The sequence below is a fragment of the Chaetura pelagica genome, unplaced genomic scaffold (assembly GCF_000747805.2).
Source record: "Chaetura pelagica isolate M959 unplaced genomic scaffold, ChaPel_1.0 scaffold52, whole genome shotgun sequence".
Classification (NCBI taxonomy): domain Eukaryota; kingdom Metazoa; phylum Chordata; class Aves; order Apodiformes; family Apodidae; genus Chaetura; species Chaetura pelagica.
In genome coordinates, this window is record NW_009952486.1 from 798,481 (window position 1) to 812,159 (window position 13,679).

Genomic DNA, 13,679 nt, shown 5'->3' on the forward strand with positions numbered 1-13,679 from the left:
CTCATTTGTACTTGCTTAAGTCAAATATCCGTAACTGAAGGCCAGATTATGAAAATTAAGTTTAATTTCTTGTGCAATCTGAGTATTTAATTCAAAAGGAAACCTCTGTATTGCATTCCTTGTGACAGTACCGAAGATGATGACTTTTTCCAGCCAAAATACACGTAGAGATTGTATCTGCTGTTTTTATGTAAGATGACAGTGACTTAGTGATGAGGAGAATCTGGGGACTAGACTCCCCTTCCTGGAAGAGGAATTTGTCACCCTTCCAGGCAAGTCCCTCCCATTGTGCTGGCTTCTCCATCCCAATCCCCACTCCCTCCTGTCCCCTCTCTCCCCCTCTCGTTATTGTTCTCCCACATTCTCTTCAAAACCCCCACCAGAGCAGCTGTTGCCCTCTGATGTCCTTGCTGTCCTTCCTTTAGGTTTAGCTTCTCTTCACTCCAGTTCACAGCTGAAATGGGTGCAAGGTGTACTGGTCCTTGTTTCTTTCATGAGGGGTAGAAACTAACATACTTCTTCTGTAGCTTCTGTTACGAAGCATTGCAGAGTTTGGATGCTGACCAGAGAAGTCCTTTGGCTTTCTGTGCTAGGCTTAAAAGAGAGTGTGTTGGGGAATGTTATTCTACCATTGAGCTTTGCTGGTGGATCATTTGAGGAAAAGTGTTTCAGATGTCCATATCTTGCTGAAATGAGAGAAACTTTTCTCAGGCCAGAAAGGCCCATGTAGGTAAGAAGCCCAGTTTAAATTCTGTGAATAAAGCTGTGGATACACATGATTGTATCTATGTACAATTTAAGAGAAAGGGAAAAAAAAAATGTATTTTGACCATGTGTTTAGCTTTGAAATGGGATAAGCTTCTTACTCCAGTGGTTAAGTACATAAACACTGCTTTGTTTCTGAGGATAACGTCATAGAGACACATCTGAACACCTGCACAAAATGTAATGAACTGCAAGACTCCTTAACTGGGAATGTGGGAGAGCTATATCTGCAGAAACCCAGTTTGCATTAAAAGAAAGATTTTCTCCTCTGCTGTGAAGTTTCATTGAATTGAGTGGGTTTTTCTGAAAGCTTGTTATTTTAACTGGAAAGTTTCAGGATCTTAGTATCTCCACAAAATGTTAACATCTCTTTTTATTGTCATGAGCCTCAAACTCTTGAGAAGTGCTGAAGCACATGCCTAAATCCCATGAAAATAAACAGGTGCACAAATGTTTCCTTGCAGAGGACTCTGAACTCTGTGTTCCCATAATAGTGGAATAAACTGCACATTCCCACTTCTGGCAAGTGCACCCAAGAAGGAGTCATCATAGCTTTTATTTGAGTAGCTCATGCTATAAACTTCTCTTCATACTGAAATAAAAAGTTCCAGAAGGCTTCTTGATTTAGGCCTCAGGGTACTAATTTTCAGTAATTCTTTCATAACAGTCATGTCTTGATCTGTTTTCTACCTCCTATCCTCATTTTTCCTTGATTTTAATCCACGTCTTCCTTAAGTCTCACTTTCCTCACTGTTTACACATTTTGTCACTGTCTCTTTCATTAGCCAAGATGCTTGTCATTGCCAGATGCCTTGCTACCCAACTTTGCAAGCCCAGATGAAAAGTGTTTGTCTCTGACTGTCATCCTCTTTTAGTTGCTTTTCTTAGTGGGTTTTGTGGGTTTGGTTTTGGTTTTTTGTTTGTTTATTTTAAATCTGATTTTTAAACTGTTGGCGAAAACGTTTTCTTTTCCTCTGATGGATGCATTCTGGTAATTTGTAACTAAGAGCTCTATGCAGCTCTTCCAGATTCATGAGAATTGGTTTTTTTATGGCTCTTTTTTTTTCATCCTGTAGAAATTCTTAATGGTTTGTATAACTCATCAGATGTAATTCTGATGTAAAAATATTCCAGCAGTTAATTCCAGCAGTGATTAGCAACTGGAGAGATGTGCCCCTGAGAGGCTGAGCAGGCTGCAGTACTGATGCTGCAGGAGAGGTGCAGAGCCCAAATAAATGCCTTTGGAAACTCTGGGCAATACAGAGCAGAGACACCCAAAGGTTCTGGGAGAGGTCACCACAATCCACCCAGGCTTAGTAGCTCCATCTTAGTAGATGTAGAGAGTACCCTCTGGAGGGAGCTGGAGATAAAGGAGGTGAGGATGTACCAGCTGCAGTCAGAGGTGGAGGGAAGGGGTGCTGCTAGTCCCAGAGTCAAGCAGCAGGATTTGAATAAAAAATGCAGTGGGAGTTTGCAGCTTAGATTTGTGAGGCAGAGAACATCATCACGTTTTTGTGTAAGACTGGGCTGCAAATGGGTTAGGAAACAACTTGTCTGTGTTGCAAAAATACCACTTGAAATACAATGTGGGGTCCACATACGTTATCTTTCCATTCATAGTCCAACTGTGTTGTCTTTGGCTCTGCCTTGTAATAATGGTAAACTACTGGAGGAACATCAAGTTTTTCTGTCAGTTCCCATCTTTTCTCTCTTCTGTTAATGTGCCCAAACTGATTTGTAGGCAATGTGTCATTGTTCAGTTGCCGTGTCAGAGTTTGAATTGACTTTGAAAGTTTGAATCCTTTCATTAAGTTGTCTGTCAGCTCCTGCTGACAGGCAGAGGAACAGAAGCCACGGTCAGCAGGCTGTTCCCCTGGATTCTCATGCTAGGTAACAAACAGCAAATCAAATGTGTGTGTACTCAGCCTTCTGGAAAAGTATTTACTGTTTGCTAGAGCTTAATAGAAGAAATGTAGACCAATTGCAACAAACAGCATACTATGAAGAGGATAAAAAGAGTAACACAGATACTTCCCAGGCAATAGTAATGAAAAAAAAATTATTGAAACCCACAAAGAGAAAAACAAACAGTTTTAAAATTCAGGCATAGTGGAAAATCTTGGTTAAAGAAAACTGAATGTGTGTGTCAAATGTACCCTCCCAGCCTCTTCCACCCAACTACTTCATCACTGCTCCCTCTGAAGGATCTACAATGTTTGTCTCTCAATCTGTTGGCCACCCAGGACCCCTGACCTGTTTGTGCTTGTGGGACTTGGTCTGTGCTTTGGAACATCTCTAACTCTTACAAGGAAATAATGTTTTTCTGCAATGGCCAGCCACATTTCTGAGCCTCAGCATAAAAATTGACATTTCAGCCTAAAAGACTTCAGGATGTTTTCTGTGGTGCTATCTGAAGGGGACAAAAAAGTCAGTGTGTTATTTTCATTATTAGTTTCCTAACAGAAAAGTAATATAAACCAGCTTCTTTTCCAGCTTCATTACCTACAGGCTCTACAGGAGATGCCTGCAGATTGTTGTAGGGAGAAGGGAACTTTGTGCATTGAAAGGGAAAATCAAAATGCTGAGGCCCCCATCCACACTCATGTGGAATAATATATATATGGATTCAGACATCATTTCCCTCTATCCTATTTCCATGGCAAGCCATCTTTCATCAGTTCTTAGTCCTACAGAGGAATGATTTGAGTATAGAGTAGGATGAAACTTTGTCTAAATGTTTGATCAGCATAACAGCCTGATCTTTAAACTGTTTTGCATCATCTGCTTTTAACTAATACATATTTAAAGAAAGCTGACAGCAACACTGAATATTTAGATGATACTACAAACTTAGAAATTCTTATAGTAAGTTCACCCACAAGCACTGATACACATTTAATATGTTTGGTAAAAGGCAAATTTATGTATGGAAATAAGTATATTTGAGCAACCTGGTCTAGTGGAAGGTGTCCTTGCTCATGCAGGGGAGTTGGAACTAGATGAGCTTTAAGGTCCCTTCCAAACCAAACTATTCTGTGATTCTATGAAATCCAGCAGTAAACCAGTATTGCTTTGCATTTCTTCACTCTGGAGATGTGCCTGCACCTTACAGCAATCAAAGGTCAGTTACATCTGAGCTAAAGGCACCATTGTTTTATCACAGGGATTCAAAAAGTGTCCAGCCATCAAAGTTCTGCTGTTTCCCTAGTCCATGCCACCTCATCTGGCTTGGGGAGACAGACTATCCAGTGAATTTTGTGATCACTGTGGTTGTTACCATGAAGTATTAGATTGCTGGTTGGAGTTCTTCCACTATCAGCAGGTGCCGCTTTACCTTGTAAAGAGCACAGATAACGAGCACTCAAAAAACCAAAGGAAAATCTCTGACAGAAAAATATTTATAATACCCAGCTCAGTGGTACTACCCTGATGGGGGAGCAGCCGTATGGGCACATGTGAAGCAGGTTGTTGCATGAAAATTTTATTCAACATACCAGGGAGTTCTCCACTGGAATGGACAATGAGATATTCAGTCTGGTGAGAGAGATTAGAAGCTTGCTGGAATTAAAGGTGACACAAAGCACCATCTGAAGCAATTAATTTTAAATATCATATCTAGTTATCTTTGAGGAAGAAGTTTGTACAGGTTCAGGAGAAAATCTGAGCATTTCTTAATTACAGTACATGCAGTTAAGCACATTTTAACTCCTCTAAAGCGATAAGCAAAGTCGTCAAATCTTTATGAAGTTAGCAAAGTTATTTTGTGTACCTCTGCACTGTTTGGGTACAGTACAGTCTGTGAAGTCAAATTTACAGTGTTCTGCTCTTTGTGTGATGGAACCCCCTAAAGCTTTTTTTTATCAGTGTATTTCTGTGCCATACTTCATTGGAGAGAAGAGAAAGTACAGCTGGTGCCTTCCTGTTCTTTTATGGTGGAACAATTCATAGGCCTGGATGTGAAAGCATTTAATCCCTAGTAGAAAAGAAAAGAGCAAGCATTACAGGGGATGTTACAAAATCTCACTATTTTCCCTTAAAAATACAGTCTGAAAACCATAAATATACGTACCTGAGAATATCTCTCTTTGAGCTGCAAAGAAGATGCAAAATTTGAACATAAGAATTAAATCCAGCTAGCTAAAATTAGAGCTAAATAACTTTTTTCTACTTTTTTTTTAGGATGTTCAAAAGACTGCTGCTAAAACACCAAACTCTGAGTTTCTTTTTTTAAATAATTGTTAAAATCACCCACAGTTCTCATCATTTTAAATACTGAATGGCTCTGCCAGTGTTCTCTGTTTCATGAACACCCTGTATTTGATAATATTCAGCAGTGACTTAGGTAGCATTTCAGTAGTTTGTCATCTAATAAGATTATAATCTTGCCCAAGGAAGAATTTGATAAACTTTACTTTTATTTAAAGGTGTAATCTAAAGTTATATTAGCGAGTCCAGTAGAACAAATTTCAAAACTTGAATCAAGGCAAAGCATTAATAAGGTCTTTTTGTTTTTTTAATGAGGTCTAAAAAATATGAAATCAAACTTGTTATTGTAGTTTCCAGCAGACCTTTACAACCTGGTTTGGATAGAAAAGCAGGCAGGGAGATATTCTATATTCAGCTTTCAGCCTGTTTGTAAGCTTTGTCTAGCTTCCAGAGTGTCCATGGACAACAGGATTTTCAGAAGTGGTCTGTTGCTTCAGTGTGTATAACTGATGTTTGTTTGGTTCAGCTGCTCCAAAGGAAAATACAAAAAAAGATATAATCCAAATCACACTTACAAACTTGATAGAAGATCACTAAAACATAGATAAAATTCTTTTGCAGAAATTGCCCAGTAGGAATCAGCAAAAGTAAGAAATACTTATAGCAGTTTAAGGATGTGCAATTAGAACACCAAAATTTTATGTGAATTTGGGTTGAATTCATCAAGTTGCTTCCTTGGGGGAGACAAGTTTGACTAGAGATTCCTAAGTTTGCAGGGGCACTGGGGAAGCAATGTCCCAGCAGGGGCAAAGGGTACATCATTCCCCCCAACTGTGGGAAATTATTTTCCTCCCCTGCCTCAGGAGATTTAAACCTGCATTTCCTTTGTGGTACATGTGCATTATCTGTGGTTAATCATATTTTCAGGAAACAGTTGTTAGTATTCATCTGAATCATGGCTTTCTTAACTCTGGAGTGAATGTCACAGCCCCTACAAAGTGTCAGTTTCACCCTCTCCTTTCCTTGCTTGAAAATTGAAAAGAAAATAAGGAAAGAATAAAAGGAAATACAACCATATTCTTTTCTTTGTAAAGGTTTTTACTTAAGGGTAGATGAACTGATTTATTTTAACATAGCAATTAATAGGCAAAAATCCTGTATTTGCTTATGAAATGTTGAATTTGGATCTTGGAACAGAACAGCAATAAAGTGTAAGTTGTCAGGAATCCTGTTCGCAAGCCACTTTATTTTGGTAGCTGTGATGATATTTCCTATCCTTGAGGTTTGTTTTGTATAGCACACTATCCAACTAGAATTTCCTAAGCCTTCAGTGAAGACTACTCATCCTTAAGGTATTTTCCACTGAACAAAATTTAAATATATGTTTTAACCAAACCAAAGTAAACACCACTGAATTAAAGAAATTCTTTCTGCCAGCTGGAAATATGATGCAAAGTTTTCATAATTTTTTCCCCCCTTTAAACAGTTTTTACTCTCCCTACACTCTTAAGTTGCATTAACAGAGCAGGTATTTGATCAAACTGCACTATGGACAGAGTTCCATTGTTCTTTGCTTTTTTTCCCTGTCTGTAACCAGCAAATCCCACCATTCAATCTGTTGTGCTAAGTTGTTTATGTCTCATGTTGGCATCATGACAATTAAACACATCACAGGCATGTACAAGCCAGAGCTTTGGAGTCCTGGAACAATAGTGGTCTTCTGTCTGCCAAAGGCATCTTGCTCCCTGGAAACCTCACTTGCCAAGCTGTGATTTCAAGAGTGATTTAGTTTCTGAACTCTTAAAAGAGAAGAGTTGATCTGTTCACTGAAGAAAATGGCCCTGAAATACATTTCTGTTTAATGATGAATTATTTGTCTTGTGTTTCAGTGTTATTTTGCTTTGTGTGTCAGGTTACTGCAGCCCAGCATATAGGTATATTGGATATGTCAGAGAAAGAGCCCAGGAAGAAAATGTGAATAGAAATGCCAGTGACATGTAGCTGTTTGATGATTGTGGAAGAAGGGCTGTGTGGCTATGGTACCTATCTAGAGCCTAGGAAATCCAAGTTCCCTTGTTGTTCTTCAACTGACTTGTTACATATGACATAGTTCTGTCTTTTAAGTTTTCCACTTGAGCAAAATTTCAATGTCAGTGAGCCTAAGTTAGTGTGAAATCTGTCTAATTTCTCACTGAAGATAGTAGAAAATAGACAATTACAATTATTTTAGTATCACAAAATCAGCTTAAACTCTGCAGACTATAAGATATCTGAAAACTACTACTCCAGTGTATTACAACTTCTGTCCATGTGAAGGCATAGCTCAGGGGGGTTGTTCTTTGCTGATCTGTAGATGAAGTTACAGCTTGGATGCATTAAGGTGTGCATGGGAGAGAGAAAGTGTGCAATGTGTGTGTGTTTGTTGAGTGTGCGACACAGAGAAGACAAGGAGCAAGATGAGAGTGTGAGATCATTTTGATAGAATGTAGTTTCTTCCTAACCCTTTTGTTTTGCTTTATTTTACAGTTTGCTCAGCTGGTGTCTGTCTACAAAACTTTGGGTCCAGAGAAGTTCCCTTTAATTGAGCAAACATTCTATCCAAATCACAAGGAAATGGTACGTGCAAAAAACAATTCTAAATTTACTGTCTCTGTAAAACAGGAACTGTAAACACACATTTTATTTCCCATATTTACTGCCTGTTTTAAAAGTAATTTTGGAAGCTTTCAGAGGGATGATATTGGGTGACCACTTGAAAGCTCTGGGATGGTTAACTGAAGATTTTCAGATGTGAAGGTAGTAATTTTTCAGCTAACCAGCTTCAGATCTTGGAGAGATTAAATGCTTATAAAGACACAGCACAGCTATAAAGCACATGAGTTACTTTTATGGTTTGTTTTCAACATAGGTCTTTATGATATGTTCCAAGTGCTTATTATCTTTGTAGATGATGCACAAGGCTGTGTGCCTGTCAGTGTACAGCTTTGGACTCATCTAAAATCAGGGTATTTCTGAGGTGTGGTCTTCATGTACCTGAGCTGACGTTGATTCCCAGTCCTTTATAGACATCAATGCATTCCTAACGTGACAGTCATGGCCTTTATTTGTGACCTGTTTTATGCTGCAGCCTTTCTTTTTTTTTTTTTTTCTTACTGTTTATAAACATGAAGTATTTCCTGAGTGTATTTCTTTAGAGGAACTGCTTTCAGCTTGGAGGGGAGCTGTTTGCTGGCTGAATAGACTAGCAGAGGAGCATCAGTTCTTTCTAGAATTTAATCCATTCAGCATGTCACACAGCGGTATGTCACGTACCATTGCTAGCTGCTTGTGTAAGGTCCCCACGCTGTACTAGCCCTTTGTTATCATAGGTGGCATCTAAGAGAAGCCTCAGTGACAGCAGTTGACTAAGATGTCTTCTGAAGTTGTCTTTCTGCCACGTCTCTCTCATCTTTTGGTGATAAACACAGGGTGGTGCAGTTCTGCTGGATGTTTGGACGTGTTGCAAGAGTGGCAGGATGGCTGTTCATACTGCTTTCCTGGTTCTCTCTGGCTTCCTTGGAATACTGACTCACAGATTATTCCACTCCTTTTGTGGCACATGACACGTCTGAAAAGAGCTTTCACTACAGTTGTGTACTTAGTGAATTGCTACACAGAAGTTTTGTAGTGCCAAAGAAGGTTGGTTCTGATCTGGAGAGGCAGATCTAAGTATTGTCCCACACAGTTCTTCTCAGAATGGTAGGGGGTGATGATTGATTTGTCAGGAAAGTATACAACTTCATAAAATTTTTTTCCTCATGCAAAGGAAGGATTTGTGCCTTGGGGTTCATTCGTAACAGCGGAGAAGCAGAACCACATCTCAAGTTTTACAATATGCTTTTTTAAAATGGTCATGAATTTAAAATCTCTCTTTTCTAGAGAATGGCCAAGATGAAAGCTGGTTTATGATTTCCTGCACACAATTTATTGTTCCTTCTTCATTATTTTATCAGTCATTATTCAGGGTCCCCAGGGAAGTGATCATGGCCCCAAACCTGCCAGAGCTCAAGGAGCATCTGGATGATGCTCTTCACCATATGGTCTAGAGTTAGGTAGTCCTGCAAGGAGCAGGGATCTGGGCTGCACGGTCCTTATGGATCCCTTCCAGCTTGAGATACTCTGTGCTTCTGTGGTGTTGTTAAAAAGCAGGCCTTTTTAATGCATTGCTAAATTGCAGTATTTAGAAACAAAGAAAATATCCTTTGATTTTGGGACCAGAATTAATGTGTTTGCTTTTAATCTCTACATAGTAAGGCCCTGTAGCGGGTCTGCCAGTTCAGCTGCGAGCTGCTGTCCTGAACAAGTGATTCAATTCACATTCAGTTACAGAACACAAACAAGAAACCACTTATAATGCATATTTTGCCTCAGAGTATAACAAGTATCTCAGTGGTTTCCCCCCCCCCTTTCATTCCTCATCATTCCTCATTAATGCTGTAATAACTGATTGTACTAAATGAAGCTCATTGCCTTGTTTTTCTTTCTGAAGAAATTATCTGCAACTTTGCAGCTTAAAGAGTAATCAGGCAGCATGGTACAAGTTACATCTTATTCAGATTTCTAGGATGGGTTATAAAATGGTTGGAATAGCAAGGTCTTCTAGTTGAGGTTTTGAAATCATATTGTGCTGGTTAAATTTTGTTGTTTTATAAACAGTTTATTAATAGGTGGCCTGATTTACACTTACTTTTACAGAATTTGGTATTTACAGTTTAAAATAATTTTTGGTAGTTCCATTTTTGTTCCCTCCCTATTCTCCACATCATAACTTGGAGCTCTCTCCCTCCCTCCCCAGTGCAATCCAGTTGGGGGGTGGTGGAGGGGGAGCAAGAGAATCTCCAAATCCTTGTGGATTGTGAGTTCAGCCCAGCATGCCAGAGGGGCTGTTGTGCTTGTTTCTTCTGCTTCTTTCATGCTATAAGGATTACTTGTGCTGAGTCCTTAGCCAGTAATAAAAGGTAAATAAACAAAGATGCCATTCTTTTGTGTAAAAATGGAGCTGCTTTAATGAAACACTTTTTGAAACAGAAACATTCATCCCAGACTCATTAGAACTATACAAAAAGCTGTAAGGCTTTTTGAACTCATTGCTAGTTGAGTCATATCTACAGCCTTTCCCTCAGTAATTAGTTCCCTTTATTTCACTACATTCCCACCTCCTATGTTCTCTGTCATGAAAAAAAACAACAAACCCTTGCTTTTTCAACACAATTGTTGGACAATTTAATTAAAACTTAACTGGAACATTGAGAAAAAGTCAGCAATATTGAAGGTGGATATTTTCCACTGTTCACCTGTACAGTCTCCCTTCTCACTCTTTTCCCTACTCATATCATAAATCATATAATTTTCAAATTAAAATCAAGTGCTGTGCCAGGCTATACTTCAGCTCTAACCTTTCTTATGGTACATACAGAATTTTGAGGAGTAAAAATGAAATGCTGTAGAAATACTCTGCTGTTCATAATATATCGATGCCACTACAGTAAAAATCTTGATAGGAAAAGAACATGGAATCTTGCATTATAGTGAATCATTTTAATAATCTTGATCAGTGCTGAATCTCAGGGAAAATAGAAACTTATTCTGAGAGGGTTTTTTGTAAGGCTCTTCTTTGCTGTATTTATTGATATGAGGAAAAAAATCTCTCTTTCTTCCATTTATTATGGGAATTTGTCCAAATTTATGCTCAGATAGAAATCAAACTGGGTGGCCATTCACTTTGAAACACCTCATGTGTGATATTTCATGGCAGGTCAAATATAAAAGGTTTTTAAAGTAATTATGGCATACAATTCATCTAAGAGTTGGCTCATAGATACTGAAGAGAACATTTCTTTTCACAAGGCACATAAGGAAGGCAATCTGAGGTGGTTTAGTTGAGTTTAAGGTCTGCTTACTATAAAACTGAAATAGAAACAGAACAATGTTGAGTTAAAAAGCAGAAACAACTGCTACACTGTCCATGCACTGAATATTAATTAGCCATGTGCTTGATTCAGGCTTGGTATGGTTATTAAGCTCTTGCAGGCTTGTCCAGGAGTTGTTTTGGTTTGACATGAGGAAATAAGGCCTGGTTTTTAAGTCTTTCTGTAAATTAGTAATGATAAGGCATAGCCCTGGCAGTAAGTAGCACTGTCAATATTGTCTCTGCAATATCAATTCCTTTTTGGAAGAAATGTAGCATTTTAATTGCATTTTTAAGTATTCATAAGTCATCTATGGTCCAAACTAGTGTTAGGTAATTCTTTTTGTCTTTAGCAAAACAGAAAATGAGTGGGACTTTACATGGGGCAGTACAAACCTATGTTGTGTTAATTTAGGACTGTAAATTAAACCAGCAAAACTGATTTACAGTAAATAAAAAGTGCAGTATTGACTATTAAGGGACATCTATTCCTCAAAGGAACAATGGCCTGCCTTCCTGTTGGCCTTCACCAGTTGCACTTCATTGGACTTGCATAAGTTTAGCCACCAAAAAAAAAGGGAAAGTACTCTGTTGTCTGTCCTTCAGATATGGATTCATGCCATTGTCAAAATAAACATTAGAAACACAAACAAAAAGTGTCACAAAAATAATTTATACAGGGGTTTTTGCAAGCATATGTGATCTGTCCAGTTCAATGTATCTGAGGGTGTGACAAGATACATGGGACGTGCTGAATTTTATGGCCAAGCTACTACTTTGTTGAATAGAATTAGAGGTGCCTGTACTTTTAAAGATGTGCCTGCCTTCTTTGCCAGAGTAGGTCCTGATGGTTTAATGAGGACTTTGTAGCAAACAGTCAAAAGGGACTGTTTGGAAGGCTGGACTCTTGAACCCATAGATGATAACATCTCTGGTTCCTGATGAGCCCATGGCTGCGAATGCAGGAATGAGCAAAGTGTGTGTGTCAGACCTTTTAGTAGTCCTGAGCTAACCAAATGAGGACAGAACTGTTTAAATCTCTGCACGTTGTTCTAAATTCTCATATGGGGAATACACAAGAGTGATTTCTAGCCAAATTTGGAAAGAAGTGAAAGAAACCCAATGGAGAAAACTGGAGTAAAACATGCCAGAAAAGGCAGCTCTAACAGCTTCATGTCCCGTGTGACAGTTCCCATCCAGTTCCTAGGACTCAGACAGCTGGACAACTGTCTGAACTTTGGCATTTACTGAAATAATTTTTTTTTATTTTTTTTTTCCCCAACATGGAACGAGTTACTTTTGTAAACTTGAATATGTGTGAGATTAGTTCCTAACCACAATAATCAATTTGTAAAAGTTAAGATGTTAAAAGCTAAAAGGCAAACTACATTGTAACACTTCTCTAGTGTAAATTCATGAGTTGGCAAATTCATTAAGACCAAGTATGATGGGTATTCATGAGTGAAAAAAATCATTAATGTGAATTTAAACTATTACATTTGGTCAAATATTTGAGAGCTATTCAGAATAAATTTGCATGAGGTTCCAAAGCCAAGGCTTTGAACAGTGCCAAAATGCAACGACCCAGTGACATATTTTGAGGGTTGTTATCAAGTCCCACAGCTGCTGTGGTGATAGATTTGGTGTCTGTAAATGTAAGGAGGTTTAGCTTTTTAGTGTCGTTATTGGTGTTGGTCCCATAAAAAGCTGAAGCGTCGGAACATCTGGCTTTTCCTTCAACAAGGCATAGCTAGTCCATAGGAATATTGAACTGGGTAAGAGGATTTTGATTATCAAGGCTGGTTTTTAACTTAGTTATCCATGAAAGTTACAACTCTGTAACTAACAAAAACTATGAGATAAGTAACATACAGAAATGGAGCACAGATTGTTTAATCACTGAAGTGTTCAACTTCTCTCAACAGATAAGGAAAAACAGGGATTTTTTTTTAATTATTATTATTTTTTATAACACATTGTTATAATAGTTTACATATACACTGTACAATAATTCTTGTGTATCAGAAGACTTCCATACAGAAAAAAAATAGTTCTATAAAACATTCTGTAGTTCATGAGAAAGATGGAATAAACCATCTTGGAATAAACCACGGGCTTCTCTCAATCTGTAGGTTAACAGAAGCAGGGGGCAAAACTCTGGCAATTCTTTTGTTCTTGTACATTCATATTGGAAAAAGGGAAACTTGTTATGCCTTGGAGGACACGGAGGAGCATTCTCAGCCTGAGCCTCTCTGGTCAAAGCATAACTTTACAAAAGGGGCCACCTCCAGGAGGTTTGTTCCTCGTCTTGCGCGAGTGCCAATTCCACAGACTCGGACTTTAGCCGTACAGGACAATTTGGTTTTGTTTTAAGCGACAGATACATTAGACGGTGGCAGTTCAAAGCTGTGAGTGTGCAGTGTTGGATGGCATTGGACTCCCAGGCTTGTTGGGAAGTGCCCAGTTTAAGGTTCGCTGATGTCAATGAACTCTTTCTCGGGGGGAGGCCCACCTCGGTACCAGCTGCACGTGCCGTCGCTTCTCTTGATGCAGGCGTAGTGCTTGGCCTGGTGCCCGTACAGCTTCCGCTCGATCAGCCAGTCTGTCCAGAGGCACTCGTTGGGTGCCGTGATCGAACAGGGCACCATGTAGCAGGTAGTAATCTACATGGGAAACAGGGCAGTCGTTCAGCATATTGCACAGAATCACAGAATCCTAGGGGTTGGAAGGGACCTGGAAAGATCATCCAGTCCAACCCCCC

General features: G+C 38.9%; 2 protein-coding genes across 2 annotated transcripts in view; one reads left to right on the forward strand and one right to left on the reverse strand.

The window, feature by feature from the left end:
- The window catches only part of SYN2 (synapsin II), a 140,022-nt gene that overhangs the window by 38,223 nt on the left and 88,120 nt on the right, over positions 1-13,679 (forward strand). The window contains exon 6 of the mRNA XM_010008855.1: positions 7,498-7,587. Coding sequence (XP_010007157.1) covers positions 7,498-7,587 — 90 coding nt within the window. The remainder of the gene's footprint in view (positions 1-7,497; positions 7,588-13,679) is intronic.
- The window catches only part of TIMP4 (TIMP metallopeptidase inhibitor 4), a 25,984-nt gene continuing 25,688 nt past the window's right edge, over positions 13,384-13,679 (reverse strand). The window contains exon 5 of the mRNA XM_010008851.1: positions 13,384-13,581. Coding sequence (XP_010007153.1) covers positions 13,384-13,581 — 198 coding nt within the window. The remainder of the gene's footprint in view (positions 13,582-13,679) is intronic.